The sequence below is a fragment of the Scatophagus argus genome, chromosome 19, assembly GCF_020382885.2.
Source record: "Scatophagus argus isolate fScaArg1 chromosome 19, fScaArg1.pri, whole genome shotgun sequence".
NCBI lineage: Eukaryota > Metazoa > Chordata > Actinopteri > Scatophagidae > Scatophagus > Scatophagus argus.
Window position 1 is genome coordinate 5327964 of NC_058511.1, and position 27663 is coordinate 5355626.

At 41.1% G+C, this 27663-nt stretch overlaps 1 protein-coding gene across 8 annotated transcripts in view; it reads right to left on the reverse strand.

Annotated features, from left to right (window-relative positions):
• The window catches only part of lama2 (laminin, alpha 2), a 152818-nt gene that overhangs the window by 104312 nt on the left and 20843 nt on the right, over positions 1-27663 (reverse strand). For all 8 annotated transcript variants that reach the window (XM_046372362.1, XM_046372366.1, XM_046372365.1 and 5 more), the window contains exons 2-7: positions 18459-18629; positions 17092-17204; positions 4229-4280; positions 2971-3161; positions 560-739; positions 60-149 (exon numbers count right to left, since the gene is read on the reverse strand). In XM_046372362.1, the coding sequence (XP_046228318.1) occupies positions 60-149; positions 560-739; positions 2971-3161; positions 4229-4280; positions 17092-17204; positions 18459-18629 (797 nt within the window). The remainder of the gene's footprint in view (positions 1-59; positions 150-559; positions 740-2970; positions 3162-4228; positions 4281-17091; positions 17205-18458; positions 18630-27663) is intronic.

Here is a 27663-nt window from a genome sequence, read left to right on the forward strand (position 1 = left end):
CTATTACCTCGGCGGTATTGTTAAACAGGCTGAGAGAAACAGAGAGTAAAGTATTTTACCTTTGTAACAGTGTTGAGCGGACAGGCTTTGGCGTGGCCGTAACAGATACACATGCCTCCGACCGAGATGTCCTTAATGGAGTAGTAGTACTGAAAAGACAAAGAGAGAGGGAAAACACGAGAGAAACATACTATAAGGAGGATGTCAGAGATGGTATGAGAACAAGACTTTGCTCTCTTATCACAGTGCTGATTACCACTGAAAAGGGATGCCCTGACCCTTCTGACAAATTATGGTGAATAGCAGTGTAAGTCAATGGCTGCATTTATGCAGTGCTTGTATCCCATGCTTTACTACTTGCCTGTCATTCACTCACATTCACACACAGTCAGTCGCCCGCTCTACCTCCTGAGCTACAAGCCGCCCACCTTTACGAGGCTCCGCTTCTCCACTCACACATAAAACAGTCCAAATAAAGCCTCTCATCACAATGGGATATAAAAAGGAAAGAAAAGAAAAGAAAAGAAGACTAGTATTGTGGTTGTGTGTTGACCCTCACCCGTCTCGTCACGATGGGGTCGATATCTTTGTGGTCACGGAGTGTCAGAGTCATGAGGTCAGCATTCAGTGTTCTGATTCGCTGGAGCACCAGCCTGATGTAACGGGCAGAGGTGAAGTTCAGCAGGGTCGGCGAGGGGTCATCTGCACTCGGACGGCCATTGATCAAAGACGTGTGGATCTATAGAGAGACAGACCAGTACATACTGACATGAAACAGCACAGTTAAACTAAGACACTGTACTAAGACAAACATTAGAGGTAGTTTTAGTTTGTCACAGTGGCAGTCAGTGGGAGGAGTGAGAAGCCTCCTCAGTGAAGCCAACATTTTTTAACAGGAAGCGTTGTTTATGTTTTGCTCACACTTGGTTCTTAAACTTCAAAAGGACTTGCATAAGCAAAAAAAAAGTTAAACTATCGGAACAATTGCTACCAGTAGCCTCAATCGTACTGTTATTTGATTTCGGTATTTGTAAGGCACATTTACTTGAGATCGTTAAATGTAACACATCTGATGAAAGAGGTACAAATTTCAAAATAACTGATGAGAGAAAGGAAAATGAGAAAGGGAAAAATATATATAACATATATTCTGTGGCGCAAAGAGCCGTTAGAGATTAGAAATGCTGATAAACTGTTCTATAGGACTACCAGGAGACCCAGGAAAGCCACCAACCCATACAAAGAGCAGTAGGAGGCAACTGGCACTAGAAACCTTTAAGGGAATGGAGTGTGTGGAAAAAGGTGCTTCTTTGCAAAAATATGAGTGGAAAAAGTTTAACAAAAACAAATATAACGGTCAAAACCAGCAGCCACACCAGGACGTGGCCTTTTACTTCTTAGGCCACACCATACTGGAACAACCCATCTGTTCAGGCTAACACAGGGTGAGATGCACTGATGCAAAGCACTGAAAAATACAAAATAAAAAAAAATTATTATCTAAGATTCCTCAATTACAAACATACACAGTTTCTCAGTGGCTCCAGGCCCATCCAGAGCAGACACGTGCATGATCCTTCACACCTTAGCCCAGCAATAATAACAGTACTTTACTGTGCGCACTTTGCTGTCAAATATAAGAGCTGTCTGCACCTGTTTTCACTAGCCACATCACACTAATGCTGCTGGAAATGGAGTTAAACCAGCAGCATTACTAGACTTTTCCATCAGGACACACAGCATGGACGCTGGTGGACATTTTAATTTGGTCTACCAGAAAAACTGGCTTTTTACTGTATTGTAATCAATGCAGACGAAGAATAAGCATCAGTTCATATTCTGCATCACCAATAATCAACAAGGAGCCACATAACAAGGACTGTGAGGTTCTGTCTGCCTGCCTGCCCGTCCATCTGTCTGTCTCGCTAATGTGGCCAAAAGCAACATTTGGCATCTGCAAAAAAGTCTCAGAGAGTGGGCTGACCGTGTGTGTGTGTGTGTGTGTGTGTCATGGGGGAACACTTGATGGGTGCAAGCTGCACACTTGGATGTAGCGAAGGGGATGGCTGTGTACGTGCGCATGTGTGATGAGTGGTGGGGTGACATTGTGAATGTGTGTGCGATGCTGTGACACATCGCCTACGACTCATTATGGTTTCACTGTGATCAGACGGCTAGGGAGCTGTCAACCACACACACACGCACGCACACACACACACACACACGCACACAGTGCAGGAACACACTCAGACACCTCCATCGTTACTTGCAGCTCTTGACATCTCCCATCTCACACCCCCTCTAGCGCTCCCCCGCAGGACAAGCACACAACAAGACACACACTGAACACGCATACAGGCGCGTGCACGCATACAGCACCCATGTAAGCGCACACACATATTCAGACAGGCATCTACAATTAGAGTCCCCGTGTGGGAGATGTAGATGCGTGATTAGTTTGTTTTCACTGCCTGTTTGTGTGTACGTGTCTTTGAACGTGAGTGTGAGTGCGTGCGTGCGTGTGTGTGTGTGGTGTGTGTGTGTGTGTGCGCGTGTTCAGCAGCCCTCTTTCTCTTCATTAATGTCAGTTATAGCAGGCTTGCAACCTCTGTTCTTCTTAGGTGCAATCACACACCCAGCTGATCAAAGCAACATAAGAGTAAACAGTGACATGCATGTGTGTGTGTGTGTGTGTGTGTTTTCAGTAAATCAGAATATAACACAGCAACTGGAATTATCTTAACAGCACATCTGAAAAGAATTTAGACCCACAAATTCTGATTTACTTATAATTTGAAAGCATACATTCATTATTTATCCTTCTTATCCTTCTCTTTATCTGTTTTTTATGATGTTCATATTATACACTTTGACCTGTCATGAGTCATGAGTTGAACGTCTCCAGCCCAAACCTAAAGCGAGCTCTGCAACAGATTCCCGTGGCAGCGTAACAGCTTCTACAGGTGTTACCTCTCCATTCTCCAGAGGGTGAATCTTCGAATAAAAAGACGTGCAGATGACTTCATCATCTCTGGTGTAGGACGGAGGTCCTCTCCGTGGGTTAATGTTGAATCTCGTCAGGCACTCTGTGTCCGTGATGGCGTAGTACTGCCAGGGTTCGAAGGTCACACCGTCTATCGAACGCTCTAAGATCCAGTTACCTGTGGATAAAAAGATTGGTGAAGAAAATAATGATGAAATGCTTCAGATGCACAATGTGGAGAGGAGAAAAGATCAATAAAAATAATGATGGACATCCAAGACTGTGTTCGGGTCACCCTACTTAAAATACATAGAAAATTGACAGAACATTCAATGTCACAGACTTATTGATAGCTCAGACCAAAGTTGTTATATTCCACCTCCATCTGAATTGACTAAATGCAATGTGAAGGGAGTCCAGTTGATGGAAAAATCAAATAATTGAATTAAATGGCACTAAGCAAAATACATTCGAGCTGACACTAACACAATGAAAGGCTTTACAAGACATGCAAGTTTCATTTTTTTGAATCTAAAAAATCTGACGGTCTTAAACCCAAAATGCAAAACCTCATGTCTCCCCCTTCTGGCAGTAATTACACAAACCCTGTCGATGTGCTTATGACGCCTTATGAGACTCCATCAGCTCCTAGCTGCTTTAGCCTGCTCCGCTGCTAACCCGCTCCCACCTTCAGCTGTAGGAAACCAGTCACAGCAAGCTGACTTAAAATGCATCACTAACACACTGATGGTATCATTTTTTTTTGATTTGTAATATTATAATTAAATTTGATGTCCTGTGTTGTTTTTACAGTTTCACAACTGCCTCATGTAAAAACCTCAAAGGCCAACTGCTGTCTTAAACTTTTACTATAAATGTGTTAAGCCTGCTGCATAGTCTGAGGGTAAAGCACAGTCACATTTGTTGATGTTTTTAGATGCAGCATTTCAAACTGAAAAAAAAAAAAACCATCTTCACCTCAAGGACATTAAAGACTAAAATAAAACTGCAGTTTGAATCGGATCTTGATCTTTGAAATGACTTGTGGATTCTCTGTGGGAGGATAATGTGCTCAAAGGGCTGTAATTACTGCATTTAACAGTTCATAAGACAAAGGCTGAAAATAAGTCTGTAGCTGGCACTTTAATCACACAGTTAGCGTTTTATTTTATAATCAAAGCAGTGACGTTAACGTCTGTAACTGTGTGTGGCTGCCCAAATAAAAATGATGAAGCTGATGCTTACCTGGGCGAGGCGAGTTGGCTGCCTTCACGATCACATAGGCGATCTGGAAAACCTGGAAAACACAAAGAGAGGCGGAACGCATGAAAAACTATTTCATCCTGCTGAAAGAAAATCATCATAACCTTTATGCTGTAACACTTTCAATTTCCGATGATATTTTCTGACCTGAGTTCGCATCAGTGTGTTTCTTTTTTGACAATTTTCGGCAAAACAAATACACACAGCTTTTGACAGGATTAGACTGATTAAAACTCACTAATGTGGTTCTCACACAGATATTACAGCAGCATCTGAAACCACGTCCTTGTTCGCTCAGTCACTAAACCCTACAGAAAAGACCCTGGGTATTTTGGGTAACATCACCATCATTTTGGGTCATTGTTGAAGGGTGTAACATTAGGACGTCAGCAAATTTGATTTCAGAGACCGTCTGTTGTTTGGTCGTTCAGACGGCGCAGTAAACCAGGCTCGCTCTTGGTGATTGTAGGAAAAACAAAATTGTGAGGAAACCCAAAAGACCTGATAATAAAAACTGAGGTGAATGTGAGGGCCGCATTTCTTCTTGGATTTTTATCTGCATTTGTGATGTTTTTTTCATCCTTTCCAAATAAACACTGAAATTACCTGAATCTTTTTCAATATAACACAATGATCTTTGTTTGTTCAGAATGACTATGCTTCATTTTGAACACCAACTAGACAGACAGACAGACAGACAGACAGTGGATGTAGGTCAAATGCTGGCTCCATGTCTCTCTTCACCACTCCGTCTTTCCCCCCGTCCCTTCTCCCTGTGAGTGAAGCTCTCTTTCTTCTCATGATGTGGGAAGCAGTGTCACATTGCAGCAATTAGAATAGGGAGAGAGCTACCAAATGTGTGTGTGTGTGTGTGTGTGTGTGTGTGTGTGAGAGAGAGAGAGAGAGAGAGAGAGAGACAGAAACAAACAGAAAGTGTATTTCAGGGTAACCTTATAGCAGTCATTCAAACCTGCTACAAAGCGTCAATGCTACCTGTATTCACACTGAGAACGGGGTGGGGTGCGTGAGTGTGTGTGTGTGTGTGTGTGTGCGTGTGTATGTGTGTGTGTGCGTGCGTGTGTATGTGTGTGTGTGTGTGTGTGTGTGTGCGTGCGTGCGAGCGTGTGTATGTGTGTGTGTGTAAGAGAGCTCTCAGCAGTAGCTTGTAATGTGGTGACAGCTTTGGGACAGCTCGGCAGCTCCAGCAGCTAAACCTTGATGAACACAGCACACTATACTGTGTGTGTGTGTGTGTGTGTGTGTGTGTGGCTTTGCACTGTGTCACACTCTATGTTTTGATCAGATGTGGATCATAAGAGGGATTTTTCTTTTTTCCTCTAAAGCTCAACACAGCATCAACAAATAAACACACCAATAACTGTCCTGCAACTAACAACACAGTAAAGAAACTGTTTACTTTCCATCCATAACATTTAATGTCAGGTACGCAAGTTTATGGTGATTTCACATTGTGAATGGACCGTATTATAAGCCTCTGGTAAAAATTTAGTGGGTCAGATTGTCTTTGCAATCAGATTTTAATTTACTTTTTAGCTAGCAGCTGGTTTGGCACCACTGAACTTTAACTATGAGCTCAAACTAGCTGCAAGTGTCATCAGGTTACATTTGAGACCTTGTTGAAGCAAGTTAGAATGAAACAAACAAAATGTTGTCTCACTGGATTAAAAAAAAAAATCTGTAAAGCTAAATTTGCACAGTGATACAGTATTATTACCATAGTGTTCAGTCTTCAAGTCCAGTCAAGTCAAAGACAGATTCAATTTGAAGTCCCGCTGAAATTTGAGCTGAAAATTGTATCATTAGGATTTGCAGATATCTCACAAATTCTCCTTTAGCCTCCGAGCCTGAAGTGGGTGTGTTGGTCTATGCTTTTGATTGACATCTGAGCAGACAAGGCCACGAAGACACACCGTCAATAACTGGTGCTAATAACCACAACTCATAAATTAAAGGCAGACAGTTTTTGCTGAAAACATGAAACGCGTCCTGTGTTAACACACCGTTTGTCATGCCTGGTGTTTTTTGCTTATGCTTTGTCTTTTGATTTCTGTCCATGTGCCATGTTCCATGTTTGTCTTGTGCTTCCATGTATTATGTTCAAGGTTTTTGTCATGTCCTGTTTTATTTTGAAAGTGTCTCTTCCCCTGTGTGCCCTGTTTTCATGTAGCTTTGCTTTTAGTTTTCCTGATTACTTTCTCCCTCCTGATGTGTGTCACCTGTGTCTCGTTGTCATGTCTATTTAGTCCTTGTCTTCCCAGTCACCTTTGTCTGAGCGTCTGTATTTTTTCCCTCCATGCCATGCCAGGATCTACAGTTTTGTCTATGCCATGCCTGGGATCTTTTTTGCCTTGCCTTGCCTTGCCTTGCCTTGCCTTGCCATGCCATGCCATGATTTTGCCACAGTAAGTGTGTTTTTGTGTTTTGCTAAGTTTAATTAAAGACAATTGTTTTTGGACCTCCACCACGCCTGCCTGCCTGCTCCTCTTTTGACTCTGCATCGGGGTTCAGCTAATTTCTGCGTCGACGACGCCGTCCAATCGTGACAGAACGCTCAGAACACAATGAACCCCGCAGAGTCTCCGTTTTGGGGCACCAGACTGGCAATCAGGCCCCCTCCCAGTCTGGGCCACCTCTGGAAGGTGCATATGTATCGCTTGAGGTCCAGGGGAGGTCTGCACCCAGCGACAGGCTTCCCCCAGCCGGTGCAGACTCCGCAGACTGAGCCGCCTGCCGTCACGGAGGTCACAGTTCCTGTCCCTGTTCCTGCTCCGCGGACCAGGCCGCCTGCCGCCGCGGAGGTCACAGTTCCTGTCCCTGCTCCGCGGACCAGGCCGCCTGCCGCCGCGGAGGTCTCCGTTCCTGTACCTGTTCCTGCTCCGCGGACCAGGCCGCCTGCCGCCGCGGAGGTCTCCGTTCCTGTACCTGTTCCTGCTCCGCGGACCAGGCCGCCTGCCGCCGCGGAGGTCTCCGTTCCTGTACCTGTTCCTGCTCCGCGGACCAGGCCGCTTGCCGCCGCGGAGGTCACAGTTCCTGTCCCTGCTCCGCGGACCAGGCCGCCTGCCGCCGCGGAGGTCTCCGTTCCTGTACCTGCTCCGCGGACCAGGCCGCCTGCCGCCGCGGAGGTCTTTGTTCCTGTCCCGGCCCCACGGACCAGGCCACCCGCCGTCTCAGGACTCCAAGCTTCAGCTGATGGACCGCAGCCCACTGTTCCAGGACTGGGTTCACCAGCACCCCAAGCTACGCCAGGGCTCTATGCTTCAGCTGATGGACCGCAGCCCACTGTTCCAGGTCTGGGTCCACCAGCACCCCAAGCTACGCCAGGGCCCCATGCTTCAGCTGATGGACCGCGGCCCACTGTTCCAGGGCTGGGTCTGTCTGCCTTCACGCCTCGTCTCACCCGGTCTCCTCGTCAGGTCCCCAGGTCTCCACGTCTCGCCAAGTTTCCACGTCTCGTCAGGTCACCACGTCATGCCGCCAAGTCTCCACGTCAGGTCACCAAGTCTCCACGTCTCGTCAGGTCTCCACGTCAGGTCACCAAGTCTCCACGTCTCGTCAGGACTCCACATCAGGTCACCAAGTCTCCACGTCTCGTCAGGTCACCACGTCATGCCGCCAAATCTCCACGTCAGGTCACCAAGTCTCCACGTCTCGTCAGGTCTCCACGTCAGGTCACCAAGTCTCCACGTCTCGTCAGGTTTCCACGTCAGGTCACCGGATCTCCACGTCACATCAGGTCGCCACAGAGGCGGCTTTTGGATCGGCCATTGGCCCTGACCCAGCATTCAGGCAGACCGCCAGAGGCCTCGTGTTGGGTCCTGGCCCAGCATTTGGGCAGACCCCCTGACACGTCACACCCCACCTGGGTGTTGAACTGGGGCCGCCCGCCCGAGATTGCAGGTTGGGCCACTGCCCTACACCAGGGCTGAATCCCTGCCTATGTTTTTTCTTTGGTTTTCCCCCCCTCCAGCCACCCAGCTTGTGTTAGACCTGCATTTTCTTTTTTTGAAGGGACATCTGGGATCTGTCCCTTAAGGGGGGGGTTCTGTCATGCCTGGTGTTTTTTGCTTATGCTTTGTCTTTTGATTTCTGTCCATGTGCCATGTTCCATGTTTGTCTTGTGCTTCCATGTATTATGTTCAAGGTTTTTGTCATGTCCTGTTTTATTTTGAAAGTGTCTCTTCCCCTGTGTGCCCTGTTTTCATGTAGCTTTGCTTTTAGTTTTCCTGATTACTTTCTCCCTCCTGATGTGTGTCACCTGTGTCTCGTTGTCATGTCTATTTAGTCCTTGTCTTCCCAGTCACCTTTGTCTGAGCGTCTGTATTTTTTCCCTCCATGCCATGCCAGGATCTACAGTTTTGTCTATGCCATGCCTGGGATCTTTTTTGCCTTGCCTTGCCTTGCCTTGCCTTGCCTTGCCATGCCATGCCATGATTTTGCCACAGTAAGTGTGTTTTTGTGTTTTGCTAAGTTTAATTAAAGACAATTGTTTTTGGACCTCCACCACGCCTGCCTGCCTGCTCCTCTTTTGACTCTGCATCGGGGTTCAGCTAATTTCTGCGTCGACGACGCCGTCCAATCGTGACACCGTTAGACTGCCGTCTGGATGTCAAAGTCATTTTCAGCCAATGACAGAATGAGATGATAATACTGCTTTATGACTATCGAGTGCAAAATTAATTGACTTGATGGGCAAAATCCAAAGCTCTCTGACTACGAAGAAAGACACAACCAGTTGACGTGACAACAGAGGGTGTCGTCGTGAAACCAAAAAGGATCAATTATTTATTAAATCTCTTCTGAAAATTGTTTTTATCTTGAATGAAGACACAAAGCAGATTAGCATGTACTGAAAAAGTTTACTTGGACTTTAAAATGGTTAAGTTAGAGAGCGAAACAATCAGTGACTCATTTATCCCCAGATGACATGATGTACTCGCTTATCTGTACTTTTGTTGCTGCGCTGATGAATAATTCTGTGAATCTAAAATAAAGAACTGACGGCTGAATTTGCTTGTTTTTGTGTTGCACAGACCTCAGACAGAAGTGTTGACACTGCAGAGGAGTGGAGGCAAATTATTCACCAAGTCAAAGAAAAACAAAATCTCCAGATATGACAGGTGTCTCCTATTTTTACATCTACGAATGATAACACTGAAAACAATACAAAATAATGCACAAAGTTCCACAAAGTTCCCAAGATTCTTTACTGCAGTAATCTTACACATTTGACAGGGTGCAGTCATGATTTGCCAAAGAACAGCTTTTGGCACATAATTGAGTATAAAAGCCAAATGGGCACTTAAAATGTTTATTTTAATGCTCAATCAGTCGATTTAAGCTCTGTGTCCAGGGTGGTTGGGTTGCCTAAAATTAAATGGACTGTGAAGAATCCATTTTATCTCAGTGTGATTTGGACACATAGTGACAGCGGTTTTAGTGAACAGCTGGTGTTTCCAGGCCATTCACATGGAAACAAATGTTAAAATCTCTCTGGCCTGATAAACTGGCATCAAACTCCAAGCCCAGTTAGGATTCCAGCTAATTATAGCAAGATTTGCACGAAAAAAGGAACCGAGTGCAGTCAGATCAAAATGAGACCCAAAGAATACAAAAAAAACCCCAACTGAATAATATTTTGTTTTGTGATTCAGACGTAAACACGAACACACAGACGTGGAGACACACAGGTGGACATGCCGTCAGAGCAACAGATCTGGAATGCAGACTCGTTAAAATTTATTATCACTTCAACAAAAAAAAAAAAGTGTTAACATCTCACTGGACTAATAAAATAGCTTTTGGCTCAGTTCGAAATAGTGTGAGTCATCAAGCGTCCCCAACTGCCAAACTTAGTGCAGGCAAGCAAGAGGAAATTATTCACTGCAGCCACAGATCCCATCTCATCACAAGATCGTCCTGCCTTTCCACTGAGCTGCCACTAAAAAAACAATTTAGGGAGACGTTTTGAATGCTGCAGCTATTTTGAATGACAGTTTTCTGACAGCTTTGCAGCAAATACATTAAGGAGGTCAATATTTAACTCAATTGCGGAGAAAACACATGAAATACTAAAACGTTGATAAATCGTGGTGTTTTTCGATGCTGGCTTAAACAGCGAAGAGGCTACAGCCGCTACAGCCACAGCAACTTAAATCCATTCTCTGTATGTCTGCCTCTGCTCTGTCTGAACTGCCAAAACACACTTGCACACACACGAACACGCTCGCTCCCAGACTTGGTCGTAATTTGGCCTTAAGCTTTTTAAATGGGCTCTGGTCGGCACAAAAACACCAGATGCTCCAATCTCTCCGACACTCTTGCTTTGGCCTGAGCTGCTGTCAAACATAGATGTACAAAGTTTATTTGAGTACAGCCTTTACCTTACGTCTGTTGTGTATAAAGTTATTTTTCAGCTGTTGGACACTCTGACCACATACGATTCTCTCGTTCCGATCTGTAATATGAAGTAAAAGGTCAAGAAAAGAAAGTTATTTGTTTAACATCTGTTTTCATTGGCTATTTACTATAGAAAATACTAAAATGCCACTCACAAAATGTCTCCCTTAAAATGGATATGCTGTTTTCCATGAGGGATACATTATATAAAGCCATAACTATGGTACAGTAAGGCTTACTGGGTTCTCATAACAACTGTTTTTGAAAACTGGTGGACTCGAGGCTAAAGCATCTGCCTTATTAATGTGTCCTTGACCAGGGCACTGACCATGGATGTGGTAAATTGGACTGCAGTGATTTTAGAGTTAAGTTTTAAAGCTGCAATATTCAGTGATTGAATTATTCAAAAAACATATTTTTACGCGTGTTAATGTCTATCAGTCATTTGCTTGAAAGTTTTTTATTAATGATGTTTGAACTACGGCTGACCCTAATGTTTCGAAGCATCTCTGTTGCCATGGTAATCAACGTTCAAGTGAGTATTCAAATGCTTTGATTTTTTGAAAGAGGAGGTACAGTACACCTTGTGTCGGGGAAACCGAAAAAGAAGCAAAAGAGTGATGAAGAGCTCCTCTACGACTTAATTAGTTGCTGAACTCACAGGCACGTAAAAACCCAGCAAGTGCACGTGATACGAGTGCACAGAACATTTAAGCAGCAAAACTAAAATCTGCTATAAACAGAAGAAACAGAGGCAACAAAATCAAAGAGTACATTATCATACATTTCGGGTTTTAGTGTGTTTTACAGCTTTATGTGCATGTGAAATGTCTGCAAAGTTACAGTAGGAAAGTCCACACCAAAGGGACTGACCATGGCATTTCAACATCTGTGAGCGTGACAACACTGGAACCATATTTTAACATTTGTAAGGGGCCAGTACAAAGCTAAGAGCTCATTACGGGAGCTGCTCTGCTGTTGGCTGCAAGAATCAACACAAAAGTCTCCATCTACTCCCATCTGAGGATGTCAAGAGCGTCTCCACAATGACTGGAAAATTATTGGGTTCTGTGCATGTGTGTGTGAGAGTGAGAGTGAGAGAGAGAGAGAGAGAGAGAGAGAGAGATGCGTATTCCCATAGCTGTGGGGACAAAAATCTGTTTTCTCACTTAAATTGTGTGAACAAAATGCAAGTCCCCAAAATATAAATCATTAAATATTAGGGCGAAGACTTAGGTTAGGATGATGATGAAGTTAATGTTCCCCAGACCAGGCGAGGGGACAATGTGGTTCTGCTGCAAGTAACAGTATGAAAACATTGTACATTAAGGCATGTAAAGCTATGCTAGTAGACACCTAAAATAACAAATATAAACTTGAAAATGTTCAAATGTTATGTAGGTTTTAGTCCCTCAAAGCTTTGAGTATTCATGTCTAATTCTCACTGAAGCTTCAAAGTCCACATTGACTCGGCTGTATTTGTTGGCTGGCAGCTTTAACAGATGAGGCTCACAGTGACAGAGTAGTTAATCACCAGCAACAAAGAATGAACATGTGTTGTGGACTCCTAGTTCCTTTTCCCCCCTTTTTGTGGTGTCTTTAAAACTTGCCCTAATAAAATAAGCTAATGATGTTAAAATTCTCAGGGCGCAATTTTGTATGTAACGTGTATGTTTTTACACTAGTCTTTGCATGTGTGCGTGCTGAGGCATAAGAGCTGTGTATAATGAAAGCACTTTGACTGGCAGCTTCTTTCAGGACCCTCATCACTCCAGGTCCTCCTCCCGCCCCCCACGGAGAGCAGACATGGTCCATGATGTGACCACGTCAAACAAACTGTCCATCAACCAAACTGGCCGCTGCTTTTCCATAATAACTGCAATTTCAGTGAATCTCATCTGAAGCTGATAAAAGATTGTTGCTATGGTGAGGCAAGTTTAAAATAGTCCTAATACATTCTCTAGTAATTTCTTGACCATAATAATGCCTCAGCCTATGGCAACACAAGACTTCACAAGGAGAGGTATGGCTGGAAAGCTTTCAGTTTGACATGGAGCGACTGGAAGTATAACGAAGAATAAGAAAAGAGATTATTTAGACCCGTAAGTTAAATATTAAAAATGAGCGGAACTAAGCTCTCATGAAGTCCGAGATGTTTCCTCTACAGGTCTGTGCAGACGACGTTCACTTTGATTGTCAGGTCAGACGCATCTGCATGCAAAAATACAAGTCAAGAATTCATTTAAAAGTGATGAAGAACATGCATAAACACGACTGCCTCTCTCTCACTCACACACACACTCACACACACACACACACACACACACCCTCAGCTCCCACTCTTTCTCATTATTTAGTCTTTCTATCCAGAGAGGCTCAACAATAACAAGAGAGGAAATGAGGGTGGTGATGTCACAGGCGATAACCACACACACACACACACACACACATACACACACACACACACACACACACACACACACACACACACACACACACACACACACACACACACACACAAACTATCGCGCGAGCCCACTGTCATTTTCTGAGTGAGATGACTGAGGTCGCAAGGGAAATTCAGTGCACTGGAGGGTAAATAGCTTTCTGCTGGACCAATTGAGACTCACACATTTACACACAAAACACCCATGCATATGTTCACACATGAAAAACACAGATCTTAATGGCAGTGGGTAATAATAACAATAATAATAGTCAAAGTACTTGTATTTATAGAGCATGTTTCAAGCGAAAAGCACACAGTGTTTACCAAAGAAAGGAAGTTTAGATACGTAACCAGCAAGGGGTAAATAATCAAATATACACATGCAAACATGCAGACGTAGACATATACACTAAACCAACAGCCACAGAGGAGTACAGAAGAGCTTTAAAAAGCCTGTTTGGATGAAATGGTAAGCAGAGCTCGTTATATACTCAGATCATTCAGAGTCTTGTATGGGATCTAAGATGTATTCCAAAAGAGATTAGAAGCAAATTAAAATTGGTGAAATGTGTGAGAATCTCTTTGTTTCAGAGTTTAGCGTTCACCGTGCCATACTGGTTTTTGCACCCTTCTGTTGGGGTGCGAACTACGGTGGTATGGTGTGGTGCGGTTTAAGCAACCTCCACTGCCGTCCGTTGATTGGTCAACAGGGAGTCGTCACTTCTGTGCGACAATGTGCTGTTTTTGTTCTCATTCTTCTTCTTCTTTACTGTGTTTTTCACACACTTAAATGATGTCACGCTACTTACCCAGCTGATGCAGCAATCGCCATCCACCATGTGCTCTGCCTATCAAGTAGGGTACCAGTGGCAGTGGCTACACAAACCTTACCAAACCGTACTGTACTGCTCAGTGGAAACGCATTTCATTTTTTTGTAGCTGATTTCATTTTGGGATTGGCTACATTTGCTTAGAGATGTGTTCAGGGCCAATGATGAGAACTTGTGTCCTATTAGCATTGAATTGCAAGACGTTTTGTGACATCCAGGTACTTATGTCTCATAGCTAATTCATTATTTATTTCTGTTGTCATTGGACTAATTAACCATTAGCAAAGCAACACATTTGGCCCTGTGAGTGCACTGTATCACACAGACAACATTATGCTCTTCATCACTTCATAGATGATGTACTGAATGGGATATTATAGTAAGCTGATAATCTTTATGCGTGTAAGGCAGTGGACAATAAGAGAAAGGCATTTAGTCAAATGGAAACCTTGGAAATCACCACTTTTACAAAAGATGGACAGCGTCCTCACTGGAATAAACAGACATAATGCAACACTGTCAAACATGGCCATTATATGAAGATGACTGTTAAAGCTAAGGCGGTCATTGGAGAAAAGTACTGGTATTAAAAAGCTTTGAAGGACTGTTACTGACAAATAGAGCAAGAAGGGGTTGTTTTTTTTTACATACTTTGCTTGCTACTTTCGATTTTTCCTTATCCAGCTGTCACAGATTATTTCAGTCATTTGTTTATTCTGTGCATTTCAATATAAGTTTGACTGTGGACGTGTGTGTGTGTGTGTGTGTGTGTGTGTGTGTGTGTGTACATGTCAATCTCAGAATAAGAAAGTGTGAATGTGGGTGCATAACCAGGCAGATGAATTCATTGGCCATACCACTCCAGTGAGAGATGTGAAAGTGTGTGTATGCGTGTGTGTGTTTGCAAGACTATTTAGAAGTGTATATAAATTCTGCAGCCGCACCAGAGTGGTGAAAGGTGTGATTGATGGGCCTGAAGCTATTAACATGTCAAGATGGCTGCCGCTCTACTTCCTGTCCAGAGATATAATTATATTCCACTTACGTGATGGCAAAATAAATAAATAAAGCTCACCTCAGTTTTGCCTCTTACTGTTTCTCTGTTCAACTGCATGTGAATAATAGGAGGCTGACCTGAAATATTACAACATTTTCTATTATCATAGAAGCATTCAAAGTCCCAAAGGCGGAATTCAAAGCTTTGCTTGTTTTGTTATAATTTTTGAGCTTGTTTTGTTTATGCTAAGATACTGCATTCACTGCAGCAGAATCAATAACTTATTAATGCAGCATAAAATGAATACAATACGGAAGAAGGAGATGTTAGTCTCCGCTTTGTTTCACTCTGGGAGATTTTGTTATTCACAGACCACTTTAATCATTTCAGAATCGGAAATACTTGACTGATCTCCGAGGGAAATTTCCACATCAGGACAAAGTGGTTTACATTTTCTCACTGGTTTGGCCTTTTAATTGCTGTACCTCCAACATGTGAAGAGAGAGAGTTTTGATGCTAAAACACTGGCATCAGGATCTGGGTTTTAGCTTTTAGGTAATTTGAAAAAACATATTTATTTTATGACAAAGAGAAAACAAAAATGATCCGGTAAATCGACTGCACTTGTATTCTAAAATTATTTTAAATTTATCCAAAATGCTTTAATGCTCCCATTCACATCTTTGTTAGCCTCAACATATCAATCTGCTTTTTATATTCCGTCATTGTCTCGTGTTTTCATTTCTCTGTAAGTCTCCTCCACTTCATTTTTTCAAATTAAATCTCACATCAACATCCAACAGCACCACAACAAAGCATGAGCTTTAGTCCACTGAGACCACAAATATGTACATTAAATTGACAAAACAGTAAAAATGTGATACTTCAGGCTTTTGTTTCATTCTTTGTTTTCTCATCACAGCATTTTTTGTCTGGAATATTGGCTTTTTAATTATTAATCTAAATTTAAAGAGCTTAATGAACCGAGGGCTTCTCATGAACCAAAGTCTCTCAGCCTCATTAGTTTTATTCTCGTGACATCTAAATAATTATAATCTGGCGGTCTAATCTGTTTAATCACACTTCTAAACGAAACTAGATGTCCTAAATCATCCCACGTCGGCGTGCAGCCCCTCAATCATCGAGATTTCTGCCAAGCTTTTCAAATCAAAAATGTAAAGCCAATTATTTCAACACTGACATGTGCGCTTGTGAAATGACTGATAGTAAAGTTGGTTCAACGAATTTCAGCACTGCTGAAATAACAGCTTCCTAATTCCATGGATGACGAAACAAAGACACGTCCTTCAAGGGGTCTGTATGCTGCACCTACAAATGAATAATAAATTGCTCTAGCTGCTTATACAATCAAATCCAAACTGCGAAGACACTGCTGTGACAACATGCAGCCCGGTGTGTTCATGTGTGTTCAGCACGCATGGGAGCAACATCCTCACATAAAAGCAACATGGTGGCAGTAAGTGTCAGGATGACCTCGACGGACCACGCACTCGGTAGCTGACTACAACCGCAATTCACTGTCAGTGCAAAAACACACTGTCAGTGCAAAAACACACCCAAAACATTATTCTGAAAAGTTAATTTAATCTAAAATAATATCTTTTAGCTCATTAATCATCTATCTGTTGTGCGGTGGACTACAGTGCTGGTAACTTAACAGAGCTTCACCTAATTTTTTTTTCATTGTCAACAAAAAGTGAAAAAAAATAATAAGTGGATAAACTCACAAAGGGAAGGTAATTCACAGCAACGCAACAACTAAATCCAAATTATCTGCCTTTCTTAGACTGTCAAATGAACTTTAACAAATGAACAAAAGATTTGCAGTTTGCCTCTTTGCAGAGACAGCAGGCTGCAGTTAGGTTTGATTCATGGAAGACACAGTAGATTCCAATTATGACAAGTCACCAGTAAAATCCTCTGCGACCAACATGAATCAAAGCCGACCACAGCTGTCATTCTTTGTGAAGAACGACACTCGAACTCTTAGTGCTACAGAAAGTGCATGATGGAAACTCAGGACAAACATTTTGAGTATTAGCTTGGTATTAGTTTGCTGGTGCAAGGGATTTCACAATATCTTTAGCATAGCGTGTTGAGTGAGTGAGTAAGTGTGTGTGTGTGTGTCTACCTGTTTCAAGTCAAGCGTGATAGTCACATAGTGGTACTCCATTCCATTCTTGATAGAGGGGCTTTGCCACCACTGATTGGTCCCATCTATTGCATATTCTATGGGATGAAGTTCTGTACACACAGACACACACAGAACGAGAGAAAAACAGAGCGATCTATAGTTTATTCCATTCGAATTTGAAGTATCTCAAAATCATTTTGGTCTTAAATCGAGTGTTGTTCTAAGGAGAAAATATTCCTCTATGCTCCTTTTCTTAAATTATGGCATTCCAAGTATTCAAGGCCAGATATCAAAAGACACTTTTTTCTAACTTGTGAAAGAGAGTATAATAGATTTCCCTCTCTTTTCACATGATGTTCTTTCACTTCTGAATCAAGAACACATCACTCTATTTGCAGGATCCACCATTACAGCTCCATATAATAGCTTTAGCTTTAATGGGATTGGTGGATAAAGCATATTAACAGTTTATTGTATATCGAGGGTCACTATGCAGAGCTTTTATGTATGTCATGTGTGCATGTGCAGAATGGTCTGGGCATTTATACGTACGTGAGGGAGTATTTTTAAATGAAGATGTGATGTTTCAGGTTGATTTGCAGCTGTCAATCACCAGGCTACTTACCTTGTGACATTTCTCTTAAAAACCATGGCTACGATCACAAGCAAAATAGAAAGGACCTGGAGTATATATTCACTGGTAAAATTCCTTTCATTCTACCTCTCTCTTCATTTTTAGTCTTATTTCCTTATAAGGATAAAAAAGAGAATACATTTTTCTAGCCTTGCAAGTCAATAAAGGATCCCCAAAACGCTGAAATCATGTGAACCCCCCCCCCAAAAAAAACTGACATTTGCTAAGTCAGTCGAGATCAGACAATTAATCAGTTAACCAGTAAATTGGAGGAGAATGTAGTTCAGTGTTTTGGGAAATACTCTTTCATTTCGAGAACTGGATGAGGAGATATTTACCGATCAGTCACAGCATTAAAACCACTGACAGGTGAAGTGAATAACATTAATCATCTGTTCACGATGTGTGTTCTGTGGGGAAGCCTTCTTTGATACACACCACCCACCTAAACACTGAGGAGTGCCCAGTTAACTGTACTACTGACTGAACAAAAAATGTAATATCTAGTGAGTAGTTAGAGTTGTGATCGCAGGCTAATTTTGTATTGTCATCTTGTCATGTTGAAATTGATTCCTCAGTTCATTCAGTAATTATCATTTCAAAATGATCAGGTAACATCTGGCCAATCAGGCTCCAATTAACTAATCTGGGATGATTAATTATTCTAATCACCATGCCTATAAGTCTTGAGAGTGTGTGTGTGTGTGTGTGTGTATAAAACCTTTCTTACCATATGTTTTGGCACTCCTTTGGTTGCAGATTCGACACTGAGGGTTTCTAACAGGCTGGCCTGGTACATGTTCCACCAGCTTACAGAACATCTCTGGACCCGATGAACCGCAGGTAGCATTAGCTGTTATATCTGCCATGGATGCCAGGTTCAACACAGCCGGGAACAGTCCTGGAAACAAAACAGACAGACAGTTACATAAAGAAGAAAGAAACATAAACGTCTGTTTGACAAATACATGCAGCAATAAAAAAAGAAATCTCAAAAGGTATGATATTTTGGAATATACACTTATTTATGCCCATCACACACAGATGAACCTTCTCATTCAGCTGTGAGTTTGACAGCAAATAATATAATATTTCCAAAAATGTCAGACAATTCCTTGAAATCACACGGATATGCATAATAAGTTGACATGTCTATACCTAACTGAGTACCAAGGCCATCACTAATCACAGGTTCAAGTATGTTCAGAGGAGTTCTAATGAGGTCAGCCTGTCTTCCTTCTTCAAAGCAAACAAACGTGTTAAACTGCCAAAATGCAACATGTCAGGTTTTCATATATGTTTTGTAGTTCAAATCATTAAAAATGATGCAGCTTTCCCTGTGTAGTCTTGTTCAAAGTAAGGCAGCTAAAGCTTGTATTGTTTGTTGTACTGAGGTTATGAGTAATTACCAGAGAACATGAGGGGGAGGGCAGGTATTTTATACCTTCCAAGTAAGTTAATCTGGGTGTATTTTGGGTTCAGTCTAATGCTGTTAAAATCATTTTCATTTCCACAGACGGCAAGAGCTGTAGTCACTTTATCTCCGGATTTAAAAAAAGCATACAGAGAGCATTTTCTTGGCCAGCTTTCAGCCATACAGACTTGGGGCACTGTAACGCTACCATATCAAAGGACTATTCATTTGCATTATGTTGCTCAAGATTTTTTTTATTTTCATTTCCTGGCCATGGATATTTTTCACTGCGGGAACAAAATTTAAACTTAAGAGACAAAACATATTTACGGAAACACTCTGGATTATATAGATATTGTTGGAATCCATCAATAAATGTATACTATGCAAACATTACTTTGTTTTCCTCCCCAGTCCACTAATGGGTTGTCATGGTATTAAACAAGAAATCTATCAGAAGTGATGAAAGTAAATCTCCATGAATAAACTAGTCGGTTGTATATTAAACTCTTGGAGCAACGTGACTGCAGCTGAGGGAAGAGTGCTACGAGGGGCTCAATAACTCAGTGACGCAGGGTGAACCTCTTCACCTACCATCCTGGGAAAAAGTGCTTTAGTTGGCGAGCCACAACGGTTGTACTTCCTATTATTTGCCAAGTATTTTCACAATCGATTAATAATTTGCACTATGAAAGGTCAGAAAATAAAAAATTCCCATCACAATTTCCCAAAGCTCGAGCTGATGTACAAATAGCTTGGCTGACTATACAACAGCCAAAAGTCCAAAACTAGAAAATATTCAGCTTACTATCACAGAAGAAAAGCACTTATTTGTAATATAGATACTGGAACCAGTGAATGTTTGGAATTTATGCTTTAGATATGACTTAAAGGTCCAGCATGTTGAAACCAACTCAACACCCCTCGTCTCACTTTCCATCATGGTGGCCAATAAAAACATAAGAGGCCCTCACAAGAGGCAGCATTTTCATTCTAAGGTAACCAAAACAAAACAATTCTCGACTTTCAGGTGATTTTGCAGTGACAAAAACATAATTGTGAAAAATTACTTCTGTTGCTGACAATATCACTTCCAATTGCTGTTCCAAAATCCGACATACTGGACCTTTAAATGGTTCAACGAGTTATGAAAATAGCTGACTAGTTTTCTGTAGACTAGTCCATTAACCATCTGATCACCTCAACTCTACTGGCTATAGAAAATTAATAAATATTTCCCTCTCTTTTCCAAATTAATTAGTAAGAAGTGTATCATGCTGTAAACTGTGTGACCACTAGCAGCCAGCTATGCAACTAACAGCAAAAGTGCATTAGTCTGAGTTAACAGTAAGCTTTTTGGACTTGGAAGTTCTGGAATGCTCAACATACTGTTCACATGGTTCACATTTCCTGCCTGGCAAACACACACACACACACACACACACACACACACACACACACACACACACACGTGCACGTACCATGTCATGTCACGTATCCCAGACTTGGTGTAAGGTCAACAGCTTTTATAGTTAAACAACATATTCATTGATATACAAACATGAACACAGAGGCACATAAATGCACAGTAAGTGTAAACAAAGGAGACCAGACAGGAAGGAAGGGAAGAAAAGATGGAGAGAGAGAGAGAAGCACATGTGAGAGTGTAGATTTTGTGTGTGTCCAGATGAGTCCAGCTGTTTGGCCAGGTGTCAGCACTGATGAACTGTGAAGAACATCTGAGACACCCAAAGTCTCTCTCAAGCACACAAGTGTACACATTCTCACACAAATCCTCACAACATATCATATACACTCTCTCAGTAATGATGTCTGATAATCCACACCACTGAGGGAGCATAGATTTAAATAACTGTGTTCACTAAGGAAAGGTTTTCACTGTGTTAGAGAGAAAATGTGAAGCACTTTACTAGATTTACATTTCAGACTGGATTAATAAATACTTTCTACGCTGACTCATATCATTTCTTTTAGCTATGGCTTTTTTGGCTCATTATTTTGTTTCTTACAGCACATACATTTAGTATTAGTCATATTTAACCAGCTACAGTCAACCTGTAAAATACATGTCCAGCACAACATGGCAAAGAGTGTTTGTAAGTATTTGGTGATAAAAAGCAAGCATCTAATGCGATATGCAATATATCGTTTCATGCAAAAATGATGGGGAGTTAGTCAGTGTGATTTGACCCCACATCAACAAGGTCAACAGATGCAGCAGCACCAGCGGCAGTGACACACAAGTCATGGGGGCAATTAAGGTACTTTAAAACCCTTAGCACCCCATTGTCAAAATTCTCTGAGTCGTAGATCAGTCAAGCCTAAACTGACATTTATTAGATCCACAGGGACTGTCCATGGATATCAGTATCTCTTTGTAACTCAAGAACTTGTCTTTTAAATGCTTTAGTATCAAAGTGATCAAGCAGTAGCATCTTCTTATAAACAAGAACTGCTAATGGGGCCAATTTGCTAAAATGCAAACAATTACAGGCTAAAAAAAAAAAAAGAGACAGTAAACAAGGGAAGTGATCTAAAAATATATATAAATACATGACATACATATATTAAATTAAGATATTAAACTGAGTTTTCTGTTGATGTGCTGTAATTTATGTTATTGTAAACATGTTAAATTACACAATTCAGCCATTCAATGTTTCTCTAGGCTTCTCTGCTATCTGCTATCCAATATATAACATAAGCAAGGCCACAGTCACACTATCCTCCAAAGAAATACTACTCCTTCTGTCCCTTAGCTTGGACATTGAAATGATAATAAATCTGTTTTTATTCATGATGTATCAATCGTCTTTTCAGTTCCATCTTTTCGCCGAGGCACAGTTTTTGGATGCTTTGAGATTTTACGTATGATATTTGGTCCAAATGTCAAAAACTCCCGTCAGTGGAGAGTAGCTTGAACCCTTTTCGTGGGGTGCTCAATTGTTCATTTTATTCCCGATTTGGACTTAACAGCAGACAAAATATAAAGCCCCAAAAGGCAGCAACAGCATGCAGCAGCTCATATACTAATGCCTCCTAGATCTATTTCCCCCATGCACCTATTACAAGAGCAAACAAAAAGTGTGCTTTGTTGTCATGTTGCCATCACATGAAATCCTGCAACCAGACCTCAGTGTGAAAAATATTTAGTTAAGGCCTTAATGCAAGATCAAAACAGTTGCTTTGATGAACATATTTTTCATGGTCCTTCTTCACACCATTTGTAACTGCTGCCTCATGTTGCTGCCAGGAAATCAAGCCAACATCCTGCTTATTCCTGGGTTTTGATCCACAACCTGGAAGAGTCTCCAACCAGAGACAAATGTGTGTGGGAAACTGTGCAATCTTTAATAGTGTCATTTTACCTTGATTTGAGATGGTTAATACCTTAAGCTTCAGATCAGTTCAGCATGGATGATTTACAGAATCACAGGGGATTCAAAAAGGAACTTCATTTATTCCAAGTGTAACCACATTTTTTGTTTGTGCCAGTTTCATCCCATTCAATCTAGCTGGGACATTTCAGTTCATGGTTTATCTGTTCTGTGCTTAAAACTTTTCCTATTCCCTTTAACACATATCTCCTTTTCTTCTAGTAAAACATGCATTACATTTTTTAATCCTAGAAAAAGCATCTTAATTTTTTGGTTGACATTTTTATTTTTTTAGTGAAATGTCTCAAAAGTCATTGGCTGAATCTCCCTAACAGTTCATGAATATACTTGAGAACACTTTGGTTTATGACCAAATTGGAAAACTGAAAAACCAATGACAGCTGTACTTAATGTTCAGTGTTAATTAGCATGCTAATATGCTAAACTAAGATTGTAAACATGGAAAAAGAATACACCTGCTTAAAATCAGCACATTACGAATGCCAGGGTGAGCATGGTAGCATGCAGACAATAGCAGCTCAAAGCACAGCCATGCCTCTGCACTGTACAGTCTCATAGACATAAGGCACATGTCCATAAGCAAGCCGTTTTAGCAGTTTCAGAACTTAATCTTTTCCATGTCCATCAAAATGTATTTAGAGTTATTTCTGCAAACTGATTTATAACCACCCGAATAGCTGTATCTATCACATCCACACTTGTCGCCCTTCTCAGGAAGATGACATCCTCATCCTTAAACCGCCTACAAACATCTGATTGCATTGGTTGTTTGAGACAAGACTTATTGCTGAAGAAACTGCTGATATGGGCAGCGATTCAGAGATCTGAAACCCGGGTGCTCAATATAGACATACAGCTCACATTAGGTGGTATACATTACTTACTTACTTCACTCAGACTCATAGTTGGCCATCTGATCATGTGTCCAATACTTTTTCTCTGCTGCTCTTGTGTTAAACAGTAAGATGAGATAGATGAGGCTTAAAACAGGGTTCAAATTTCAGATTCAGACTCAATGACAAGGACACAATGACTGTCTGCCTTCAGCTCTGCAGCTGTCACGCACACGTGCGCACACACACACACACACATATCTACTCAGGTTCATCACCTTAAATTCTTTTCTCTCTGCTCTGATAACCATGGTAACCTGTCTGTCTGTGTGTCTGTCTGTCTGTTGGCCTCTCTATCCCCCGTCTACGCTCTGTTAACCAGATGTCTCAGAGGATTTACTGCCATACAGGCTCTAAATTATAATACCGTCAAAATGTTTAAGTGCACCCAATGACATCTGCTGTAATGTCACTGGCAAAGAAGTTGTTTCAGCACACCAGCACTGATAATATGGCAACATCCCTGGGAAAGGTGGGCAACTTATTTACAGAAAATAATGTTATCATATCAAAGGCAAACTATATCTATTTACTGTACATGAAAGCTTTTATATTTGGCCAACCTGAACTAAACCTGCATATCTCCAGGAATTCTTTCTATAACACTGTCAGACTTTTAGAGTAACAATCTCAGCAGGTGAGTTGCAAAGCATTTATAGTTGATGTAACTTTGACAGTCAGAGTTGCCCCAAAGGACAGTGTTTGAAGCCATGTTTGGGATGCCAGCTGAGGTGATCTACTGGACCAGTTCCCTGAATCATTTTCACACCAAAATGTGGAAACAGGGTGCCCAGGTTTAAAAATATCAGAATTCCCCTTTAGATAATACACAATATTCTTGAACTGAATTGGAACCAGATCCACTCGACCAGTGGTTTAAAAAAAAAAAATGTTTTGTAGTTACTGCTTTCCATAAGTGACGCTGGACTCCCTGCACTTTAATCTACATCACAGGTTACACATGCACTAGCGCGTTTTGCCGTGCTGACAAAAGCAAAAAGCAAAGACGCTGAAGCATGTGACTACTGTGGTAGGAAGCACAATAAGATATAAATGTGGAAGTTTAATCTTTACTTAGGGAATACATGTCCAGATCACTGCATTTCCACAAGATTCAGGATGACAACAAATTCTTTTCATTGTATAACAACCTCTTATTACATTATGAATAAAGCTTTATTTGCTTATCCTGTCACGGTAGACGATGACTCTGCACTGCTTACCCCACAGTTTGGGTGTGTGTGTGTGTGTGTCTGTGATGAATGTGTTATTGTTGAGTTTTGAGGCTAGATGTATGTTTGATGGAATAAGAAGAAGCTTGAAAAAGACAGGATCATCTCTCTCTCTCTCCCTCTTTCTATCTCTTCCCACCACCCTGAGTAGTTGGGGGTTGAGAGTTGAGAGAGAGAATGAGAGAGAGAGAGAGAGATGGATGGAGAAAAAGGTAGAAAGATTGATGGAGATGGATGGAGGGATTCCCAGGGAAAGATGGAGTGTTGTTTAAAAGGGTCAGGGCCAGGAGAGGAATGAGGGATGAGACTGCGACAATCTTGTATACCCTCTCTCACACACACACAGACCGTTGGCAGACAGATATCTATATACATAAGTGTGTGTGTGTGCAAAAATATGCATTCATTCATAAACGAAGCAGACATACCCATGCACACATGAATATGAACTGTGCACATACACATTCCACACTCCAATTAATTTCCAGCCTCACTTTTGCTGGAAGTAGAATTAGACCAACAAACAATAGAAACACAAATCAGTCCTGGACTGATCCTCAGTTTTGTGAGAGTCTCTCATAGAAAACTAATCTACTGTTCGCTCAGGTGTGCTCTAAACACCTCAAATTTCATTTCTCTTCCAAGCCTGAGTTTCACAAACAAAGCAATCCAGGAAATGGGATTTTAACAGCTTAATAAAGACAGAAGAATCTGACGCAAGTCTTCATACAGGTGAGACCAAGAGCGAGTGTGTTGACTACCACATCCTCCAGATTATGACTCCATTACGTTTTTATCAGCAGATATCTAACTTCTAATGACAATGAAAGAACCAAATTTGTTTTCTTGACAGCGATGTCCGCCTGTGTCTAAACATGATCGCAGAAAATATCATCGACGCATCGTCAAACAACACAATCTATGGTGTCTCCTTTGGTAATATTCTATCAAGTTCACAAGGCCTGTTTCTCAAAAAAAAAAAGTTATGAATTTAAGTTATGAATCACACACAAAAACAAACAAATTAAGTTCCATTATCAAAAAATTATGTTGTGACCTAAGGAGAGGAGAACATGATCCACCATCACTGAGCAGAGATGCAGAGGCTGATGATCATTTTTGTTTTCATTCTTGAAATCAGAACATAATTATCTTGTTATCTCGACACATCAATTTTTTTTCTTAAAACAACTAGATAAAGAAAAACTGTAAAATAGCAACAGGACAAAATTAACATTCTGGCGCAAGATAATTATGTGAAAATACTGAGATAATGGAGCACATGGAGCTCAAGTGCAGAGCTTGATGACATCCCCACTGCAGTTCATGACCTGGGTAAAACTATTTGGTGGGGATTTAATTAGATATTATTGTGTTTAATTAGAAAATCACGCATTGTTATTGCATGGCAGAGATTAAAAAAAAAAAAAAGGTTTTGGTTTAACAAGATAATTGATTTGCAACACTTAGGAATAACTGCACACAATATGAACACCCACGACTGCTCTCAGCATCCAGGTGGAAGACGTCAGCCTTTACATTCAGTGCTATTTTAACGTAGCCACTTAATAAAGAGAAACAGTAATTCTTTTCCCAAAGGTAGTTGTTCTCAAATAAGTCCTGAAATTGCCAAGACAAAAGTTTTTCAGTGACTTAAGACTGGATAAGAATAACGTCTTGAATTAAATAACTTGAAAGGGAAATGAAGCCAGGCATAATGAGCATCAGATTATAAACATCACGAATGAAAGCTTTAAATATAACATGTGGTCAGTGTTCATCTTAATCAAATCACTCAAACACACACACGCACACACACACACACACACTGGCTGTTGCATGTCTGCATGTTGTTTCTATGGTAACGTAGTTCATACTGACACGTAGAAGAAATTAATGACTTTTCTAATAGAAGGTAAATTACATGTACTGAACATCGATTGGCTCGCTTTTGTTCTGTCACTCTCTGTACTCTGTATTCATATGAAATTCCACATTAAAACAGCATCTCATAATATCATGCTGTGCATTTGGGAACTGATGCTAAAAAAGGTCAGGCTGTTGTTTGTTTTTCTTCTCTGTCTGTTTAAACATTCATACATAAAAAATATATGGGCTGGTTGAACTTAAGCAGTGTGGGAGATTTTGCTTTATCTTAGTCTAAAAGAGTGAAAAAATGTGTCAAAATTAAGTCAAAAGCAGAAAATGATTTGGTCACTATGTGTCAATAAGATAAAGAGTATACAGCCAAGCTACTGGCTCTGTAAGGCTACAATGCTAACATGTTCCCCATACAAAGCTAACGCGCTGGCATTAGCTTACAAAGCTAACGCGCTGATGTTACCTTTGAATGATCAAACTTTAAGTGCAGCATCGTCAGCTTCGTGTGATTAGTTAGCTATTCGAACAAGTCCTTGTTGCAGCAACTGGGCGTTTTTCTCTGTCTTGCTAGCGTTAGTCAGCACTTAAGCACAATGAGTACATCTGAAAATCCTTACCAATATGCTATTTAATATGCTAAAACGGGATGTGAGAATTTTCAGTGGTATAAAACCAGGAGCACATGAATTGCATACTATTTAGGGTCAACTATGTTGCATGTGTTTCTTTATCCTTGACATCATCATCATCAGTTGACCTTTTTACTTGGTCTTATGATCTGTAGCTAACACAGCTATAGTTGTTGACATCGAGAGATGTTTTGACAGAAAAAGATGAATTTTGTGAATTGAGAAGGTCTCACAAATGGTTGGAAAATTGTTGGTGTTTAGCTGTAAGTGAATGATAGTTGAGGGTAACACTGAGAAGATCATGTGGACAGACTGACATTAGTAGTGACTCTGTGTGTGTCAAGGGTCCCAGATTCAGTAATTATTCTGAATGTTGTCATGAGTGTTTTATGATTTTTTTTGCATTTCGGGAAGGTGAACAGTCACTGGGCTGCCACAAAAATATACTAAAAGCACTAGAAAAGCCT